General features: G+C 37.7%; 1 protein-coding gene across 4 annotated transcripts in view; it reads left to right on the top strand.

Annotated features, from left to right (window-relative positions):
* Positions 1 to 22120, top strand: part of PROM1 (prominin 1) — a 54708-nt gene that overhangs the window by 22066 nt on the left and 10522 nt on the right. For 3 of the 4 annotated variants that reach the window (XM_035903478.1, XM_009648025.2, XM_035903477.1), the window contains 12 exons: positions 6110 to 6230; positions 8528 to 8591; positions 10898 to 10987; positions 12234 to 12451; positions 12857 to 12931; positions 14117 to 14180; positions 16004 to 16163; positions 18216 to 18368; positions 19252 to 19375; positions 19798 to 19901; positions 20314 to 20398; positions 21766 to 21912. In XM_035903478.1, coding sequence (XP_035759371.1) covers positions 6110 to 6230; positions 8528 to 8591; positions 10898 to 10987; positions 12234 to 12451; positions 12857 to 12931; positions 14117 to 14180; positions 16004 to 16163; positions 18216 to 18368; positions 19252 to 19375; positions 19798 to 19901; positions 20314 to 20398; positions 21766 to 21912 — 1405 coding nt within the window. Of the gene's footprint in view, positions 1 to 6109; positions 6231 to 8527; positions 8592 to 10897; positions 10988 to 12233; positions 12452 to 12856; positions 12932 to 14116; positions 14181 to 14803; positions 14813 to 16003; positions 16164 to 18215; positions 18369 to 19251; positions 19376 to 19797; positions 19902 to 20313; positions 20399 to 21765; positions 21913 to 22120 lie in introns of all 4 variants that reach the window. The other variant, XM_009648024.2, reaches the window with a different exon arrangement.

Genomic DNA, 22120 nt, shown 5'->3' with positions numbered 1-22120 from the left:
GAACTTGGGGTACAGCATACTGTTTGGTTTTTGATAGCGCAGTAGTGGTGAGAAAAGTGATGGTGTGACCTCCTCCAGTATTTGCTGTCCTCCAGATTTTCTTATTAGTCCAAAATAATGGGTTTTCTTCTGGCACTGAGTTATTTAAATCATGCACGCACTCACTGTAAAATCCTGGAGTTTGGAGACATTTTTGGGCTATTAGCATTAAGAGCGTACTGCTGTTCTGTGCTGGGTGTGTAACGGGTGATGGGGGACTGCAATCCAGACTTCTCTTTTCCTTGAAGATGCTTTCAAAATACATTTTGCTTTCGAGTTTTTTATTTTCCTTCATCTTCTTCATATGTTCACCTGCCTACTATCCTTATTCTGTGATTCTATTTAAAAAAAAAAATAAAGTCTTTTGATCTATACTGTGTGACTGTTCAGTCAGGTGGGACTGACTTTGTCACTTCACTGTAATCTAGAATTTTTTTTTTCTTTTTACTACTGTTTGTCAAGACAAATTGAGACCTTGCCTATGCTCAAATGTAGACCATGCTGATATCAGCCATGGAACGTGCTCTTTTCTCCCTTGCATCACTAACAAACATGGCACTTAAGTATTTTGAAGACCAGAAGGCCTTGTAGGTGACAGAGTGCTTCCCTGCCATGATGGTAGGACAAAAGTTCTTCATAATACAGTGGTGCCTCAAAGAAATTAAGTTATTAGATTACCTCTCAGCATGCCAAAACTGAAGGTAGCTCACAGCGCTTGCCAGCTATCTTTACACCACCCTGCAGAATGCTGTGTTGCAGGACATGATGTTCTGATTATAATGGCTGAAGAATGCTGCTTGTCAGCAGAGGAATTAAGAGATAGCCCCCCCTTGTTGGTCTCTAACTTGTGCATTTGCTGCCAGCTGTTCTTGTGATGTTAAACATACCCAGCATCGGCAAATGCTTCTTCCCAGGTCGTGACTGGGAGATCAGTGATTCCTAATAACATGCTTTGCAGGACTAGGGAAACTGCCTCTTTAACTCACCCTTTTTTTCCTTTTGTATAAGGCATCAGTAACATCAGATGCTTACCCTAAGGGAGGGGTTGGCCTGAGCTCTGTCCGCAGGTTTCCACAGGTGGAGATAATCTCATATGACTCCCTGGCTAAGTCTCTAATGCTGTGAGTGCTGTGCAAGGCAAGATAGGACTTTACAGGGCTAATATTACTGACCCCTGCATGCGTGAGTGCTCGGGTCTCCGGTACACCTCAGTACAAAGCAGGATTCTGCTGTCCTTCCTGCTTCATCTTTCATGAGGGAAGAGAATATATCATGCCTGGATCTATTTAAGCCCATGTCAGCTTGCTTACTGCTATGCTGAAACACAGAAGGACAGTCTTGCTGGTAGCCATTGCCCCTACAAAAAAACTGAAGAAAGCCTGAGGTTTACTTAAAACTCTATTTCTTATACTGTACTCAGAATAAGTCTCCTTGTGGATTTATTCTCTAGTTACCATGCAATTTCAGTTTAGGTGGAAGATTTACCTGCAGTTTTCTTCCCCAAACCACACCTCTCAAGGACTGTGCCACAGCTGCATACATAAACTGTGACAATAATCAAAAGAGTTTAGTCCTGTGCAAGTAAAATGCTTATGGCTACTTGCAGACAGAGCCAAAAGAACAAAAACTTGAATGATCTCTGCTAATACAGGGTTACATCAGAATGTGCCATGAAATCACAAAGGTGTTTGGATATAGTTTAATGTTCATGCAGCACTGGGGGCCTCCTTTGGGAGTGTCTCCCAATGCCCTGCCAGGTGACTGGAACGCCATAGACTCCTTCACGAAGTGCTGTGTCGCTTCAGAAGATGCATTTAGCAAGGCACGCATCCATCAGAGTACCCTGAACCCACATCTCTGCCAGTGGAGCTTTGCTTTAAAGGCCCTGCAGTGGAACATACATGCAGACAGCTGCTGGAGGATTTCTGGGGGATGGACTTCAGGATGTACCATCTAAGTGTATGTTCTGCGTCTTCTCTCCCTGTCTCTTGTCGTGCCAGCTGTTCTGGAATTCCCTCAGTCAATGGATCAGAACTTAGAAGAGCAGGAAACATAAACCATTTTATCTTTTTTCCTTTTTTTTTCTTTTTTTTTTTTTTAATTATTTTTTCAGTCCTTGGTATAGAAAGACAGGTCAAAGCTATCTTTCCTTGTCTGGGAAAGACAGGTCAAATGCATGGTAGAGAGTATTAGTAGGGGAAAGATGCCGAACACAGAGCTTGCAGTGGATTGTGTGTGTGTAGGCAACAACTCTTGAAAACTGGTAACATGGGGATGGCTTTTTTATGTGTCGGCAGCAAGCTCACACTGACATATATGTGCTGGTAATGCACATTTTAGAAGATTTCAGCTAGTAGATTTTACTTATGAGGGACATTATTTCTTCTCACTTTTCCTCTGATACAGTGCTCTGGTAATTAGGGTGGTGTTTTAATACTAAGTTTACTGGAATAATATATAAAGGAAACATAAAGGTGACAGATTTTTTTTTTTTATTTAAAAAAAAAAGTTCTACCTAAATGTGCTCTCTGATGGTGAGGCATACGTAGGAAGTATGCTTTCCTCAAGAATAGGTGTAAGAAGCAAGTCAGAAGTCTTGTGACTACATACACAGTTGTTTATCTTAAAATGAATAGGCATTAAGTGTGTCATTTCCAGTAGATGCATTTTGTGTTTGATATATTTCTTTTGGTAGATTGGGTCAGAAATACATGTAGTGGTTTTGGTAATTCACAGGTTTTGTGCAAGACTGTTGTCATACAAGGTAGGATTCTATTGCTAAAGAGCACAGGATGTAGAAATAATCTGTCAAATAGGTAGCTGAGTAGGTTAGATATTCCAGATTTATCATTAAAACAATTATGTGCTTTTCTTCAAAGGTCAATTGAGAGTTCAGGGACAGAGAGCTGCTATTCCATTTTGTTGCCCAGTCATCTGCAAGCTTAGGCAAACACTGTGAAAGAAATGTGATTTCATTAATTCCTCTACATCATAAAGACAGGGAAGGGACATTTCATTTTTAAGAAAGCATACATCGCAATACCGAAGGTAATACCTGGTAACAGAAAGTGTCCTGGCCAGTAGGCAGAAGAATAAATAGTAGGTTTTCTGTCCTTCCCAGAGAGCTTGTGTTATCCCCAGCTTCAAGAAAGAACTTTTTATTGTGTATGAAGCTAGGGAAAGCCAAACCTGAAGGAAGGGAATGATAGTTGGTATCTTGGCAAGTACCTGATGCAGGCTTCATGGAAGGCCTCTTGGCTTTGCAAGATTGGTAATGCGTGTTGTTTGGAGTCTGGGAATCAACGTTATGTGAAAGAATTGGTGAAAAAGTTGGTACACAAATCTCTAGCCCATTGTTTTCCTAAATTCATTAGGTAGCAGTGAGGAAGGTGGCATTTCCCCAGTATGTAAATCTGTTCAGGGTTTCCGTTCTGTGACTTGAAATTTTTCACAAGCACAACTGAAGGAAGAGCTTGGGTTGCCTCCTGCAACTGGATTAGTAACATTTATATCAGTCTGTGAAACCTGGTAAGAAACTGAGCGTGGAATATCTGACTCCTGAAGAGAGAACTGTTTAAACAGTTCTCTAATCTGTTACAGAAAAGGCTTGTCCTTTTTATTCCTGCTTTATGCCTCTCTCCTTTATAGCTGCTTACTGAATGTTGACTCAAGGCTCAGTTATAGAATAAATAGATTTTTCCTTTCCCTATGTTTATTTAGTTACATCCAGAATGTAGGCATAATTGTTCCGGGTGCCTCATCCGCTTAAAGCATTTCTGCTATCTTGTTTCCTCCCACTCCTTCTACTTAGGAGACTGGAGAGAAAAATGATCATGCTCCAGTCTTACAAAGTACTGTTTTGTTAGCTTCCAATTGACCTTTCTGCTCTGTGAGCATAACATTGAAAGGACATAAAAATGCTGGCTGGCCAAAGGACAGGGATGTTATTATAAACTCTGAACCTCAGAGTGGTGTACAAATGTTTACTTTTCCTGATAGCTTGAGATACTTTGTCTTCTAATTAAAAAAAAAAAAAAAAGTTAAACAATTATCATCACAGTAGAGTGAAAAGAAATAATATATTGCATGTGTCCAAAATAAAACCGCTTACTTCTGCTTATGTTGAAAGTTACTCTGTTTCTTGTAATTTTATTCATTCTGAGTTCTCATTCCATGGGTGGTAGCTGATGATAATGGCTGTTCAAGTGTTGGTCATACTGGAAAGAAAACTGGCGTTTGCTGGTAGTTGGTGTCCCTTCATTCATTAGTGACTTCTGGGAAGGTAGTTAATAGGCAGTTCTGAAGACATAGGTGTGAAATTTTGGGTAGAGAAGCAACCTCTTCATGTCAAACTCTGTCATCCTGTTCTGAATTTTTCTAGATATTGAGAAAAATGTTAGTGAAGCAATCCTAATAGACCAGCACCTGTTGTGTATAGTCTTGCCATCTCTCCCTGTATCTGAAATCAGAATTTTCCTACTGAGAGTATTTGTCACAGCAGCGAATATTCTTGTACTTGAGACCAGTTTTACTGGGAGAAGAAGCCTTTATCTTGTGGGGAAAGCTAAAATAGGAAAAGCAAAGTAAAGGTGAGGGTTTAGTTTTGGTTTATTGATAAGAGGAGATGAGCATTATCAAGGTGTTTGCTCCCGTTTTGCCAGGATATGCTTGCCAGGATATCCAAATCATGTTATTCAAGGTACCCGTTTGCTCTCTACCATCTCATTTCTCATTTATGTGGCTGTGTTATGGCTTCCTTTGAACACACATTCTTTGGAGCAACAATTACACTTACCGTATTTTGCCCAGTAGGGAGCCTTCTTTAAAACTATTAGTATTTAGGTCTTCCTGACACCCCAACTCAAGAAGTTTGACAGTCTGGGAGGAATACAGCACCGTTTGTGTTAGTGACTCCCTTCTCCCATCGTTTGGGTGTCCGTAATGGCCTTTCAGGATGCTGCCTCTCTAGTATTGAGCTGCTGCACTACAATGCAAAATAAGAGACTGAACAAGCGTGTGCCATCCAGGCATTCCCTGCAATGCACCCGACTGCAGCCTCTGGGCAGCCTTTGTCTTTGGGGATGTGTCATGCCTGTGTTGAGTGGATCTCTGCTGTCTACCAGTTAAATCTGTGGAAAGTCAGTGCTTAACCCATCAAGTGTGTTTGTAGTCAGTCTGCTTTTGAGGCTGTTATCACTCTGGTGGTTACTCTTGATTTTTCTGGTGCTTGTCTGAAAGGTTAGCTGTTGTGAATGTGAGATGTTTAAAAACAAAAAAGTCACCCTTCTGTTTAAGTCTGTTTTACACCTAAACTAAAAAAAAAGCCCCCAAACTAAGGATAATGAGAGAGCTTTTGAAGCCTCTCCTGGGCCTTTAATTGCCTTTTCGCTTACTGTTTGTGCAGATCTGCCATGCTGTAATTAGAATTTTACAGTGGGGAATGATCAGATAGAAAACGATCAGCAGCAGTGCTGACTGGAAGTCTAGCTCACTTTCCACCTTTTGTTTTACTATCAGGAAACACTTATATATTATTTTAGAATTAATAGAGGCTATTCTTCTGCTTTTAAAAGATCTATGCAATTATGTAAATAAATTGAGCCATTATGAGTAAATGTTGCTGAAGTTTTCAAATGTAAAATATTTGTTTTTACAGTTATTTTATGAGCATTTGCTTGTAGCTGTGTCAAGGTTAACGATAAATGATACTTGTACAAGACTTAGAAATGTTAGGCTCTTTTACAGTTTACCTAGGCTATACCCATTTTCTGACAGTATCAATGCAAATGGATAGGTAGCTGTACATTAGTTACTTCTGAAGTTACTTTGGGTTAACATCGCTTTTTCCCTTCTTTTTTTGAATTAGTAGTAAATATTGGCCCTTGTGGCTAATTCCTCTACTCTGCCTTGTGGTGCATGTGAGAACTTGTAGTAAGAAAAAGAGTGTGTGTAAATTTACGGACACCTTTATTTTGATAATGTTGACTTTTTTGCTGTAACTTTTTGATTCTGTTTTATGTCAGAATGGGCACTTACAGTAATAAATACCTATTTTCTGTATTTTTCGTAGCGTTGGAGTACTCTGTGCATATGCTGCCAACCAGCATTTAACTAACCAAGTCCGAGGAGCAAAGAAACTGGTTAACAGTAATTTTAAAGACCTGAAAACTTTCCTTAACGATACTCCAGCGGTAAAGAATTTTTTGTTTATGGGGAATGGGGATGGGAGGGGAGAGGTGTAAGTAAGAGGTATTGCAGAAAATAATTGTTTCTTTCTATTTGGTACAAATCACACCTGCAGTATTTTGTTTTATTTTTTGTGTGTCGCTCTCATGCAGTAGAATAAATAAGACATTTTCACGTAAATGTTTGGGAGTTACCCTGATGGATCGGCATTCTTTGAGCAGCTTCTGAGCTGGAGTATGCTGCGATGATGCTTGTAGGCCCTTTTCCTCCTACTGAACTAGTGTAGATGGCTAGCAGAAGGTGAATTCCTTGTTGCTCTTTCCTGTTTCTTTGTATTTTTAACTTACTTGTATGTGCTCTGGAAGTGAGATACAATAAATTCCTTTCCAGAAGTATTTTTGACAGGTTTTTCTTTAAACCAGTGTCACACTGTGCCATACTGAACAGGAAAGATTCTCTCCTTTCTACTTTCAACCTTCCCTTAAAGTCCCAAGAGCAGTCCTCTGGATATCTTTTTTTTGCATTGAAATAAGGAAGACTTGTAAACTTTCCCATGTACAAATTTGAATTCTGTATGGATTAGGAGGAAAAAAAGTCCAACAGTCCTATTATCTTGGCCTTCATTAATTTTAATTAAATTAATTAATCTGTTTTACTTGCACGTGACTCATGCATTAGAAATAGGTGGAATTCACACAATTATGTGGGATGCGCGAGTGTGGTAGCATCCCAGTCACAATAACTCTGAGCTCCCATAACCTCCGAGCTGTTTTTCTGCTGACAGGACTGTATGAGAACAGGAGACAACTGGGGGATGCCATTATGGAGAGAAAATTAGAAAGGCAAAAGCCCAGCTTGAGCTCAATCTGGCCACTATTGTAAAAGATAATAAAAAAATGTTTTTACAAATAGATTAGCAGCAAGATGACAAGGTGCTCATGGACATGGTTTAGTGGTGGAATGGCAGTGTTAAGTTAATGGTTGGACTTGATGATCTTAAAGGTCTTTTCCAACCTACATGATTCTGTGATTCTATGAGTCTTCAAAAACTTGATCAATCCAACTATTTGGCTATAAAGCTCTGAAATCCAAACTGATGTCATCAGTATGAGGAGTATAGCATGTAAGAGCATTTGTAAAAAGAAGTCACATGTTACAAGTTCATGTCATAGAAGATTTGCAGACTTTGAGTACTGAGTGATAACACTATTAGTTACTCAGAATCGCCTTTTGTCTGTGACATTGCTGGAGACAAGGCAAAACCTGTAGCCCTGCAAAATTTTAGACCTCAGGTTAGCCTGGGAAGGGAAAACAAACAAAAATATATGTACAGCCTTCTTAGTAAGAAATTCTTGATTGTTTTCTGCTTTTTAGAAAAAGGAGATCTGCCTCATACTTTGTCATTTAATTACATCCACTGCTGTATGATTGATAGGTTGGTTTGAAGGTGGTTTTTTGTCTTTTTTTTTTTTCCTTACTCCACAGAAAGTCTGAGACTGCAAGCCAGATACACTTTGGTCCACATTTGAGTCATGTTTAAAATTGTCAAGCGTGTTAACATTTACATTACTTTAACACACTGGGGTAGGATTCATAATGAATTATTTTAAACATGCAGAATTCAGTGAAGGTTATTGAATGTCTTTTCAAAAATTAGTATAGTGAGATTTCTACTTGGGAAGGTTCTTTGATAGCATTTTGTCCAAACCCAGAATCTGGTGATAACTAATTTTCTGTTTCATATTGTTATGGTGTCTTGCTAGAGCCCAAGTTGTGACTGGGCCAAATCCACCTGGGGGTAAGGAAAACCATTTGCATTAAGACAGAGCCACCAGCTTCTTTCTGCAAGAGAAGCTCTGAGAGGCTGCCCAAATGCAAGCCAGTCTGGTGGGTGAATTGGTTCAAAATTACCACCCCATCAACTTGCCATGTGTCTCTCCGTGAAGGAGGAACTACTGCCACTAGAAAATCAAGTAACGGAGGTGAAGACATGCAAAATCTTGTTGGCCTGACAGACTTGAAGCCTTTGCAAGGCCACAGTTTCTGCTACTTAACACTTCTAAGCTGAATCATTTACCCCAGAGATGTTCCGATTAAGGACACTTCCCAATTAATCTTTTCTTACATGCAGTTCTGCCAAGCAAGGTTTTAAAATACTTAGTTAACTGGAAACAGTAGAGAGCCAGGATTCTGGGGCTTTGCACAAATCTTTTGATTGTTTCAAGTGGCATTTTGACTCGTTATTTAAAAGCATTACTTTTTTTCCAATTATTTTAATGTTTTTTTATCATATTCTTTTCAGCAAATTGACTACTTGGTGAGCCAGTACAACACAACTAAGGATAAAGCACTCTCTGACCTAAATAGTAAGTACTTTGATTTAAAGGGGGTTAGCGATATGTATTTAAAGACTTCAATAAGATGATGTAAATGGCTCATAATGCAAAGAGAAATTTTATTTATGAGAATGTGGTTTTCAAGCAGAAGTGCTGTTCTCAGTGGTAAATGAGACTAAAACTTAAAATTCTTTTCACACAAAATTGGAGCTGGTGTAATGCATATTATTTCCCACAATAAAAGTATTTTATTAAATTGCTTATGCAATAAGTCAGGCAAATATTTTATTTTCCTTTTTATAGTTGAGTAACCACTGATATTTAGTGCTTTTTTAGAATATTATTCCTCGGTTTTTAACTGTGGAGCCAAATGTCGAGGAACAGAGCTACTAGCTGTTTTGATGGTTCCAGGGAGTAGGAAGAGATCTCTGTATTTGTTTATTTTTGTTGTTATACCTTTGTCCTCTACTCAGCCAGAAGTTGAGGTATAAGCTTATCTTCTTTATAAAGCTGCTTAATGTATTTGCCTTTTCAGAATGAGCAGTTGAAGAGCAGGAGATAAAACTGGAAATACAACTGCTGCACTTTCCCCTTCAGCACAGTTACGATACGAGTCATCACCTTTTAAAGCTCTTAGTAAACAAAAACAACCAAACCACTGATTTTTTTTTTTTTTTTAATTTAATCATCACTCTCCAAAACTCATAGTAATAGAAAGGGCTGACCATATTCGGTGCAGATTAGGATTCAAGATTCACTGTTAGCAGGTCTTAATAAACATGTACGGGTCTGCATTTCAGACTGGAGTGAAATACAGAAATACCAAAACCAATTTTAAACAGGATTGCTGGGATCAAACTATGCAACCACTTCTCACGAATTGGCTTATCATGCCCAGAACCTATGCTTCTGCCTAGGTTTAAAACATATTTTAAAGGTAGCTTTCAATGCAGCCAACTTGTGTACCCTCAGGTCAATGTGTCTTGTCTAGATGAGGCTACTAAAGCACATTAAATATGGTTGTGAAAGTAGTAGTAGTAGTAGAGGTCTTCCTACTTAGTTCTAGGCAGGAACACTCTGGTCTAAAAAAAAAAAGTGTGTCACCTTTAAAACTATAATAATAATAAATTGACATCTGCATTTCAAGTACTAGCTTGTAGCTTCGCAGGCACTCCAAACAAAATTTCAAATTAAATATTTATTTGTTCTCAATGCCAATTTAATATGTTAGTTAACAGGAACCTAGCTGGTTCAGTGATGAGAGTGCTCATCAGTAAATAAAGATAGCTTTTATTTTCTGGAAATACCAGAATTAACTGTGTGGCACCTGGGGACAAAAGAATTTCCTTCTAAGTGAATCAATAGTAGCATAAACCGCCAGAGAAATGTAGATGAGTTCAGTTTGGCCACCCTAAGTAAATACTGAAAAGTGTTTTCTGCTTGATAAGAATTCTTATCCCAAGCCAGACATGACAGTGCTGGCAGTAATGGATGCTTCTGTATTATGCGGTATTCCTGTCTCATCAAGAGCAAAAACTCAAAAAGCTGTTTACTGTGATCTGAAAATGGAGGGGACTCAGTAGCTACCTAATGGATATGTTACATTAAGATGCTTCACCAAACTCTGCTCAGCACTTGTCTGTCTTCTTGCTGAAGCTAAGCTTCATTTCTGTTTATGGGCAGTGAGACAGGAGGGTTTGCAGGTGGGGATAGCAGTGGGCAAGCATGAAGCCAGCGCTGTGAGCATCAGTGCTGAATGCACTGCGTGAGGGGGCAGGGACCAGCAGACGTGTGCTTAACACGCTTAAGGGATTTCAACAGAGAAGGCTGGAAGGTCTGGGTTGTGGGTGGTGACCTTGACATTGCCGGATACATGAGGAACAAGAGAAAGGAAAAGAATTCATTTGCTTGTTTCTATTGCACTACAAAAACATAGCGTGTAGTGAAGGAGTATTACACAAAATTCCTGTCCAGATGTTGGACCTCTAAGACAGATTGTGGAGAAAAAAAAATTCTGTTTCCAAAAAAGTATTAAATGCAATGAAATACATATTTTTGGAGTTTGTTGAAATGTTATGTGTCTTTACCTTTATGGTGAAGTGCTAGCAAATATTCTCCATATTTTGATTTACTGCTTTCAGTTATAGGCCTATAGCTAGCTAAAGGAGAACTGTGTTCCTGCGTTACTTCTGTCACTAAGCTCTGACTGCCAGGCCTTAGAGAAATTTTAGTAATATATGTATACTTTGTTACGTAAGAGTCTGACAGCACCTATGCTAAGAGGTAGTTTAAATTGAACTAGTGTATAATGGGCTTTTAATCTCTCCATACTACAGATGTTGGACCTTTGCTTGGAAGTAGAGTTCAAGAACAGCTGGGAAAAGAAGTGCGTCCCGCACTTGATGCGGTTCTGACAATGGCAGGAGGTAAAGATGTATATACTGTTGTATTAATGTTCTGTTGCCATGGTAAGACAGGCATCATCTTTCTAGTGTGCAGCATGGGATGGCTTTATGCAGTACCATGATTCAACTTGCTATTTTTCTACATGCCTTGATGTTTCTTTCAAACTGAGTTTTTTGGATATTTTAAGGTTCATAAATATATTTAAGTAGTAAATCAAGGTGTATGTGCCATTGTTGATACCTAGATTCAGCAGTCACTGAAGACAGATGAAATAGGAATTCCCTGCTCCAGGTGGTTGTCTCTTTCCATTGAATATAAGGGAGACTAGCAAATACTGCTTTGAGAGCTGTCCTTAGGTCTTTGCAGGTTAGTCATCAATAGGTCAGGGAATGAACATGCAATGGCCCCGTCCTATACACTGCCAAGCCTGTTATGAGTGTGCTAATCACCATTTCTTCATTGTATCTTTAAGCTTAGCATTGCTCATGCTTATTACGGTCTCCCTTTAAAGAAAATACTCTATTATTATTTTTTCTATTTAAGGTTTTTTTCAGGAATCAGATACAGCTTATAGAGCAAAGGGAAAGGCATCTGTGAACTTGAGTCACTTTGGTTTTTTTACCCATGAATTCTTTCTCATTCACTCGTCATCATTTTTTTTTGCTTTATTTCTCTTATTTGTCTTGAAGTCAAAGTGGAAAGGGCTATCAAAGGTAAAAAATACAGTAAGAACTTGTGTTGTGTGAAGTGTACTTTATTTTTGTAACCTGTGTCATTTTAGTTGTATCTGTGTGGTTTTTTTGTCTACTAAACACCTGTTCAGTGGTTGATTTTTGGTTCGTTGTTGGGATGAAATCTAAACCCAGATGGTGTTGAATACTCATTAATGCATGCTGATTCAACATGATCTCTTCCCCTTTCATCTTGCAGCTACATAATTTTTAAGTTGGATTATAACCAAAATATTGAAAATACTGTTTGTGGATATGGGCTTTCTTTTAATTTCTAATGACCAAGTGTTAAAGTTCTTATAGAAGTAGTCTGAGCACATTTATTTGTTTGTAGGAATACCTAAGTGAAGTATTTTTCTGTGCAATAAATACGTATTCTGTGCTAGAGGGATTTTCTTGGAGGGAGGCAGGGTTATTTAAATCAGTATTGTTAAGAATATGATAGCATTTACACATGCGTACTTTCAATTCATACCTGTATCTGTAGACTGGTTTCTAACTGAAGCTTTTTAAAAAAAACTTTACATCCTTGCAGCCATTAGAGAAACGAAGGAAGCACTGGAGAATGTGAGTGTCTCTGTAGAAGTTTTGCAGGAGGGAACAGAAAGGCTTCATGCAAACTTGACAGATGTTAAAATGCATCTAAGCAACACCCTCAATGATTCTGCATGCTCTGCCGCTCAGGCTGCCTCAACTTGCAATATCATCAGGAATTCGTTAAATCAACTGAACATCAATGCCAATTTTAGTGGGGTAAGAGTATTTTTCAGACTTTTACAGTGTGATTGCCTTGAATAAGTCCAGTAGTATCTCTGCAACTTAATGGCTCGGTGTGTTGCTGTCACTTGTGAGATAAGTGACCTTCCCTTATTCTGTGTTTCTGGATAATTCCAATCACTGTTTTCCTCTTCTGTGTAGAAGAGGATAAAGTGTGTGTCAAGCAGCTACACTAAAGTGCTGCTATGGGCAGTGAAATAATCTGCCCTCCCAAAAAACCCTGAGGTTAAGCTTTACTTTTGTATAGCAAAGGTTTCAGGAGTGTGCTAGAAAGATTCTACTACAAATTGTCTTTCTGGTTTCTTTACCCTCTTTGAAATGTTTAGTAAATTAGCCAGACTACTACTTTGATGTTACTTAAGAATGCTTTTTGCTTCCTAGTTGCCAGGAGTGAACTCACAGCTTGCCAAGGTCAATGATGTCCTTAAAACAGACCTTTCTAGTCTGGTTCAAAAGGTATGTTTTCACAGGCTTGTAAAATGTTATTAATAAACTGGGATGCTTACGTATCACTTGTCCCTTGGCTTTCTCAAGCAGAATTCTCTTGTTCCTACCTCATCCTGTCTCATGGTGGATATCTCTCCTTATTATTGCATTGTTTGGCCAAGTTTTAATATTTGGAAGTATGAATGTAGTGCTTTATATCCCCAGGGTACTACAGATCAAAAATGTATTGCTAATTGTCTATTTGAAAGAACAATCAGTGAAAAACAAAAAGGCAGAAACGTGGATCTACTAGCGTGCTCTGTATTTTTCTGGTTCAAACTAAAGAAAAAAAATCCACACTCTCCTAATTAGTTATGTTGTGTTCTAGCTGTTTTGAAATATATCTTTCAAAGTCTTTATGTGCATATTTGATATGAAATCTGGGGCAATGGACCTAATGTAATCACTATTAGTATTTTTGCAAGACTATCCACAAAACACCATGATTTTCTCCTAGAAAAAATGGCTTAAAAATCTAGCAATCTGAAAACGTTTGCTAGGAATAGAAGGCATTTTCTGAAGCCAAAGGGTGTGTGTAGGGGGCTCAGACACACACCCCCCACCACCACTTCTGAAGTGAGCAGGCCTGCAGGAAGTAAGACTTTAAGAATCCACTGCAGTGGCTTCTCCTTTGTGTCCAGATGAGCTTCATCCCCACAGTTTAGACCCTTTGTTTTCCCCTTCTCACTGGAGAGAGCATTGCAATGACTTTAGAGGCAGGTGGATTTCATTGTTCGTAACACTGTGTTTCATGTTAAGAAGGTATAGAATTGCAAAGAGGAGGTATTTGACTGGTGCGCAGTAACTGTTCACTTGGCGCATCTTCATATGTGCATTCTCAGTTTTGTATGAGATAGATCTGACAAGCAACAGTACTATAAAAGTTGAGACGATTCTGACTGATGCATGTGTATTTAAATGTAGGGGTTTTTTTTTCAAGGAATATACTGGAGAGCAAACTGAATCTGCAGTATACTTGGGTTCCTATTTTGCTTTGACCTTTTCTAATGTGCAGTGATACAAATGTATTTTTCATAGTATTAACGCATACATTTTAGCATGTGTATACTTTTACTCCTTGTATAAAAGGAAAAAAAATTGCAAGGAATTTGGCAGTGAGAAACTTAATGTAATTTTCCCAACTTTTATTGTTAGGGTTATGCAGCATTTAATGATACTCCAGATTTAGTGGTGAATCAAACCAGGAACATTTTATCAGGTGAGGACAAACTATCTTTTCACTTTGATTGTTTAATGTTGATGTTTTTACATCGCTTACTGATGTTTTTGTTTTCTTTTATTGATGATATATTTTCTGGGCTAAAGCTAAAGATCATTAAAAATGCAAATGTAAAACTTGACATTTCTTTTAATTTGGTGCCAGAAAAAAACATAGAAAGCAAGTGTGTCCTAATGAGGACCCAAAATTAAATCTAAAAATAGACCATATGATATTTTATGGAGGAGATCTATTTGTTAGACTTTCTGCTGCTCAAGTAATGAGAAATCTTGGGATCCCATCTGTACACGGACACTTTATTTGGTTGAAAACCTAATTCTCCTTCACTGATGTGTCTATGATATATTTAGGAGTGTGATGTTAAAAAAACTAAACCTTCCTGCTGCTGTATTAAAATGTAGTGTATGGCGAAGGGGAGGTAAAAATATGCCTTAAGGGTAATTTAAATGTCTGCCTTAATTGTTTTGTTACTTGGCTTTAAACTGTTACTCTTTGACAGTACCTGGATGCTTGACATTTGAATAAAATGTAGTACAGTGTATGTATACTAACTTGTTTTAATTTTTGTTCTTGCATTGTGGACCTGTTCTGCATATAAACAGCTGTTCCTTGTAAGTTTTTCTTTTTTTTTTTTTTTGGGCAAAATGAAACACAGTATATATATACAAGCATAGTATACTGTGCAAACTTGCCTAAAACAAGCCAGTTTCTAAAACTGATGTTATGCTTTTCATAAGGAAATTTAGTGCAGATTTACTCATTTTTGGTATCTGCTGGTATGCATAAACACAGACAGGCCATCTTAATTTCTCTATTTATAAATCATTGGGGTTTTGTTCTTACAAAACCTGAGTTTGAGTAACAAATCCAATGGAAAAAAATAGCTTTACTAGAAAAAATTGCTTTCATCTGTAAACTTTTAAAAGACGAGTATTTTGGTACCTGGTTGAATAGAAGAGTAAACATCACAACGAACAGCCAAAAACTTGTCCAGTTGTTGTTTGCTACCAAACAGCAACCTATAGTTATACATCCTCCTACTTCAAGTATGTTCCAGGTTGAAAGAAGGGGAAGTATAAACAGAAACTACATTTTACAAATAGACTTAGTCTATTGTCTACAATAGTAGACAATAGTCTAATAGTCTACAAAATAGACATTTTACAAATGTATAAGTGAATTAATCATGTTCTCTGTGTATCTAAACTATATATAGGGTATAGGGTAGCATGTTTGTTTGTAATTTGAGTAAAAAAAATTGCTTAATTGATCATTATCTCAAGAGCATTGCTAACTAATTGGAATGAATTTATTTAAGTAGTCTTTTTTAATAAGATTGAAAATAACTAGTATAGATTCTCAATACAGGCAGTCTAATTTCTTTCAGTGTTGTATTCCCAAGGGATGGAGTTTAAATAGATTTTGATCTTCTCCTTAGTAAACTTAGCGGCTAATTGTCTTGCTCAGTGTTACCATTTGCAATATTGCATGAAAAGCAAGATTTAAGCCGGCTAGATAAGAAGTGGCATATTCATTATAATGAAAGGAAAGAAGGTACTCTGGCTCGACATCTACATCTTTCATCATTAAACTGAATGCTAAAAATCAAGTGTGTGTTTTACAATGCCATTGTGTTACTTTGAAGCTCCATGTTTTTGTTGCCTGCTTGTCTCTTCCTCAAACTTGTCTTCATGGCTTGCTTGTTACATGTGGCAAATGGCTTAATAGCATTTTATAATGCATATGTGGAATGTAAACTTCTTCTCTGAATCTGTAACAGCGCAATATGTTTATTCTTTTAGATATCAAAAATGTGCTGGAAACCATTGGTTCAAATATCACTACCTTCACAAAAATGCTCCCTGTTCAGAAGATTTTAGCAGATTTGACGATATATCTTACACAGAGTGAAGCATACGTTCAAGATTATTTTCCAGTAGTGGAACAGTACGATTTCTACAGGTATGTACAGGAAATAAGACAGGAGTGAAGTGCTACCTGTTGTTAATACTTTAATATTTAATGTTCTGTAATGGCGATTAAACTATTAGTGATGAACACAGTGAGACAAAGATGCTATAAGGCAATTGTTTGCTACTGGTGTTTTGGTAAAAGCCAAAGCTGCAGCTAATCAACAACTGGATGCTGTTCCACTACAGAGCAAGAGGTAGTTTCTACTCAGTAGGCCTTCAGGCCTTTTTCAGGAAGGATGAATGTAGGTAGGTGTCAAAGACATGCATAAAGCAATGGATTGCTTCACAATGCCAGGGAGACTTCTTAACTTAGGGCTTGGTTTTGCCGCGTTGCAGGTCAGTTGCGAGAGCACAGGACTGGAGAGGCCTTGAAGCCAATCCCTTTTTATTGCACCCTTTCTACCACAGAGGAGGAATAGCAGGGGATTCTGCTTCATACCTTGTAAAATTTTGCACACCCCTGCTTGTTCCTACCAGTGTAGTACTTGTACTTGTGAATGCATGGGTTGATTGTACCTTGAGAAAAATATTTTTTTCCTATTTGCCACTTGTGCGACTCCTGTAATTGAGAATAATCTCATATTTTGAAGCATAAAGCTTTTCCTTTCATACCATTTAACTTTGTCCTGTTTTAGTCATTTCAGTCCTCAAGCTCATCAAGTTCTCCCTACATTCTGACACTTCAGTTGATCCTATATTGATAATTGCTTCTATCTTTATGTCATCATCAGTTTCACTGCTACAGAATAAGTGTGCTAACGGCTTTAATGCAGTGTTAAATAACAAGTGAGCAGAAGGCTGAACTTCAAGAACCTCACTTATAACCTTACCTTTAGCCCTTTCCTTACCTGGCAGTTTTTGTGGTGAGCCTTAATTTGACAAATTTATCAATATTTTCTTTGAAGCTCAGATTGCATTTAACCAAATAAATATATTGCTTCATTCTACTACATTATGCTTCTGTTAAGCTTGCATTTAGATTCAAAAAAGTGCAGAAATGTATCTCATTTACATGGCGCTTAAATACCCATTCTTGTCAAACCTAACATAGTAGTGCTTGAAGCATGAATGAAACCAACAAGCCTGTAGCTGTCCAGATAATTTTCTGTCCATCCCTTTCTTAATTACAGGCGCCTTATTTATAGTTCTTCGTAAGTATTCTTTTATGAATGTGCATTAATGTTTTTCTTTCTCTTTATTGGCTGTGCATATTTACTATATTTCTTTCTCTGATTCTTCTGGTTCTTCCTTTCTGTTCACAAAAGTACAGGGAGGAGAAGAGGGAACTTAAGAAATATAAGCTGGGAGAAGTAACGATGAAAGGAAAAAGGAAGAGCCGAGAGAGTTAGGAGAGGGTGAAAGGCTAGAATAAGATTTAAACTGTGTGAATAAATGGATGTGCTCCACATATTTGCACAGGTAGAACTGTTACACGAATTAATCACTAAAAATTAAAGTTCAATTCCTATCCAAGATCTTTCTCCTGATAAAGTTCCGTTAACTGCTCCATACATTAAAAGCTTTCCAGACACACGAAGCCTAGGTTTTAATCACCTTAAATACAGTTACTTACAATTACAAGCCTAACACATTGTGTGCAAAAAGTAGTAAGCCTTACAGTAAGAGCAGTTAGGTACTTCAAGACCAATGGCCAGTTCATATTCATAAATTTCTCCACTGCTTCTTGAATAAATTACTGTTTGAGCATCTGCCTCCTCTGAGTCATTGTTTGCTTCACTTGGAGCACTTTGACACTTTGGTCGCAATCTACCTGCAGTAATTGGATTTGGGAACACCTTGTTCCTGTGATGTTTGTTCCCCAGCCCTTCCATAGCAGCTGTATGTAATCCAACAGCGATTATGTTCTGGCCCAAAATACATGCTAGTGTAGGAAAAGCTTTTTTTCATTGCTAACAGTTTGTTGCTCAAACAGAATCAAGGGCGGGCCAGTTGGGAATGTAGTATTGCCTGATGTATTCTGCAGGTCTCCAGTGTGTTCTTTACATGCTAATAACCAAGCACTTTGGCTTTTATTCCTTAGGTGGCTGGGTTGTCTCATTCTGTGCTGCATGGTGGTACTGATTCTGGTCTTTTACTATCTCGGACTGCTATGTGGCACCTGTGGTTATGATAAACATGCTTCTCCAACAACCAGAGGCTGCATCTCCAACACTGGAGGAAACTTTCTTATGGCGTAAGTTTCACTTACTGGTGAAAAATAAAATAAAGGTAACTGTAGGAGGTTATTTTTATTGATTTTGAAGGACAGATGTATAAAAAGAATTTGTTGTCTTACCTGTGTATATGCTCTGGAAGGAAAAAAAAAAGGGGGGGGAAAAAAAAAAGGAAAAAAGAAAAAAAAGAAAGAACAAAAATTAGTATTAATCTATGCATTTCCACTGAGGCACTTGGGGATTTTGGGTTTCTGTTTTATTGAGGACCACAGCTGAAGGATACAACCTCTGAATCTACTGTTTTAAGGCAAGTGCTGTAGCTAATGATTTTCTATGTAAGCCCATTTGGAAACTGCAAAAACTGGGAACAGATAATTGGAAATATGAAGGAATTTGTGGCTTTTTAGTACACTTGAGCACTTGCTCAAAATTAAAATAAGCCATATGAGGAGACAAGAAACACTTGACATTCTCAGAGCACTTCAGGAGGTTTGGGGTTGCTCTTGGAAGTTCCCGGTAGTGATTTAATGTCATTTCTGTTGGGTGCAAGAGAAGATTGCATCTGAAATCTGTCTAAAACTCTTTTTAGAGCACAAGGCTAGAGTTGAATTTAAAAAAGAAAATGTATGCTTTTGTGGCTTTTGCTTAACTGTTAAAAATGTTTGCGCACCCAATGCAAATGTGGGCGTTTTAGATGCACTTTAGCTGAAGACTTTACAGGGCTGAGATGTGTAAGATGTTTCAGAGTGCAAGAATGTATCTGGAAAACAGAAGTATTTCAACCACCTACCAGTTTTTAGTTCTCTGTTATAGTTGCTAACTGTTGACTTCACTGTTGCCTGAAGTATATCTACTTTGTTCTTAAAAAGCAAATACTTACTCAACTTTTTTTTTTTTTTTCAGTGGTGTTGGATTCAGTTTTCTTTTCTCCTGGGTGCTGATGATTGTGGTGGTGCTCACTTTTGTCACAGGTGGAAATGTAGAAAAACTGGTCTGTGAGCCCTTTGAAGATAAAACCTTATTCAAGGTGAAGTTATTCAAGTTATTAAACAATGAATAGAAACCCCATGAGTCCCAATGGTCTTGTCACTTTGTATGACACACTATTTTTTATGGGACGCTTCAAGTGAGTTTGGATCTGGTTTTACTTTCCCCTCACATGCCAAGTAGAGACATTCATCCTTTTTTGGTTTAATTTGCTTTGCAGTGTAAATACTGCACGCCTGTCTTCCTTTGGAGGTGAATTTTTCTGTGATTCATCATTTCTTGGTGGTGTGGAGCATTGGTATTCACTTTCTGCACCAGAGAGGTTGAATTTGCTGGTTTGATTGTATTTCCATTAGTGGGGGATAAGCTTAAATGTGGGTATGTGTCAAAAGGTCGCATATGAATGAATTAATGAATTGAAAACTCTGAATTATAGTAACATTACTGAATTTTGTCTTCTAGGTTTTGGATACTCCCTACTTACTAAATCAGCATTGGAAAAACTATCTTTCTGGCATCCTGTTTAAAAATCCGAATATTAACTTGACTTTTGAAAAAGTGTACAGGTATTAAAGTTATAGTCAAGATCTAATTCAATTTATACATACTGTTTTTGTGGTATCTTCCATGCTTTATATTTCAAGCACAGGCAGAAATCATGTATGTTCTAGAAGACATTCTGATTTTTAGTGAATCACTAGCAAAACCAATTTTCTCCTATATGAGATTTATAAGATACAGCCTATTGTTATTGTATAGCGATACTAGTTGAACTCTTTGAAAAAATACTTTGCATCTTTGAGACCAGCAGAAATTGTTAGTTACTTGCTTTCTTATAGACTAAGCTTCAAAAAAAATAGAACTTTTTTTTTTAAATGGCTGATTTTCTTAGAATATGAAACCATTATTAATCATTCTCTTAAACACTTGGTCCTCAAGGTGGTTTTTAGGGTGATGTATGTATGTTTATTTTTATAGTGATTGCAAAGAAAACAAAGGAATTTATACTTCCCTTCACCTAGAACACCTGTTCAATATTGATGAATTTCTAAATATTAGCATGGTAAGTAAAGAAAGTATGAGTGAGTTCATGATTATTATTTTTGAAGGCTGGAGAAGTGTTTGCTCGTAAACACAGTGCAACATGTCTGGGGTTTATGGGATTTTTGTTTTTGTATACATTACGTCCTGCAAGGAGGCAAGAACTGTCCTAGCCAGTTTGAAAGAAAGAAATCCATTTACAAATTAAATGTTCTTTATCACTCTCTGGGAGCCATGGAAGGTTTTCTAATGTGTTTTTTTTTTAATGGGTGCTGATAATAATGTTGGTTTTAATTTTGAAACTTGCATAGAAGGTTCAACTCTAGCAGTTTCCAAAGGCTGCTTACAGCGTTTAATGAGTCTTGTTCTTTATATAAATGCCTTGTTTTGGTGTGTTCTCTTCTGATTCCAGTCGGATTTATGTTGATCCAGGATATGATATGTTGTGCTTCTAAGAATGGTTCTGATTTTGGTGGAGAAGGGGTTGGGATAAAATAAAATCTTTCCACTTAAGCTGTAATAATACATGCCTGCACTGTTATCACATGACTTGTACTAATTTTGGGGTTGCCTATAATACTGATCTTCATTACAGCAAACCCCTAGGGGGACCCGTGTTCTGCTCTAGCAGGCACTGTACCCACACTTAATAGATACAGTCCCCACCTCAAATATTATACAATTAAAAAGAACAGGGAAGATTCACTAAGAGGGAAAATTATTCTGAGTTTCCACAACAGACTAATGGTGGAGGCTGGGAAGGAAGTCAGGTTTCCAGATTCTTCATCTATTGCTCTGTGGCCTGTGCAGGACAGGTAACATTTTAGATTTGGGTGCAGTGCAAGAAGACTTGAGGTAACAACAAGAAAGTCATCTTTAGTCACCACTAACATATTTAGAGGAGTCTTGCCCAGTCCTGTGGCCAATACAGCAGACAGTGTCTGTCCTGGCCACAGCTGAAATGCTGAATTCTCTAGGTTACCATGATTAGGGCCAGGGGTAGAACTTAAAATTTTTCAGGACAACATTTCCTGGAGGGGAAAGTGAATTCTGATTCTCTTGAATCCCTCTTAGGAGGGATTAACATCTATTCAGAGAAGCCTGCTTAAAATATAATGGAAGGCAACTAATTCATTGGTATGAAAGATGCATAGGTGGCTCAGAACATGGCATGGTTGGACTGTGTGGATACTGCAGGGAAGGGAAGAACATTACCTGGTGGATTCTGTCAAAGTTAATTAAATGAAACTGGTGCAAGCAAAAATCAATGTGTGCTTCTTCAATGAAGTGATGAGTCAGCAAAAGCAAGATGCTTGGAGGGGGGAGAGCTATAGAGAAATATGCACTGGGTGCAAACTACTGTTGTGCTTTATTTTGTTTCCCTTTCAGTATACCGAAGATGTAGCGCTTAAAATTGAACATATTCAGATAAACCTCAGCAAAATCATTCTGCTGGATGAAATTGGGAAGGAGAATCTTCTGAATTTCAGCTCTTCAGGAATAGAAGGGATAAACTTTGCAGCATATTTGACAGAGGTGAGACTGTGGTAAACTAGAGACGAGACTGGGGCAAAGCATAAAATGAAATATTCCTTTAACAGTGGGCAAGATGGAGAAAAATCTGCTTTTATGTGAAAGGGCACGTTTTGAAAAAAATCACAAAACTCTGAGCAAAAGCACTTCAGAGGTTAAGGTCAATAAACATTTAAAGAAATAAAAAGTAGGTGATGTGGTTAAGTGGAAA

This window comes from Egretta garzetta, unplaced genomic scaffold (genome assembly GCF_000687185.1).
Source record: "Egretta garzetta isolate BGI_Z169 unplaced genomic scaffold, ASM68718v1 scaffold151, whole genome shotgun sequence".
Lineage (NCBI taxonomy): Eukaryota > Metazoa > Chordata > Aves > Pelecaniformes > Ardeidae > Egretta > Egretta garzetta.
The sequence above is the reverse complement of the archived record's forward strand: the minus strand, read 5'-3'. Positions and strand labels throughout refer to the sequence as shown.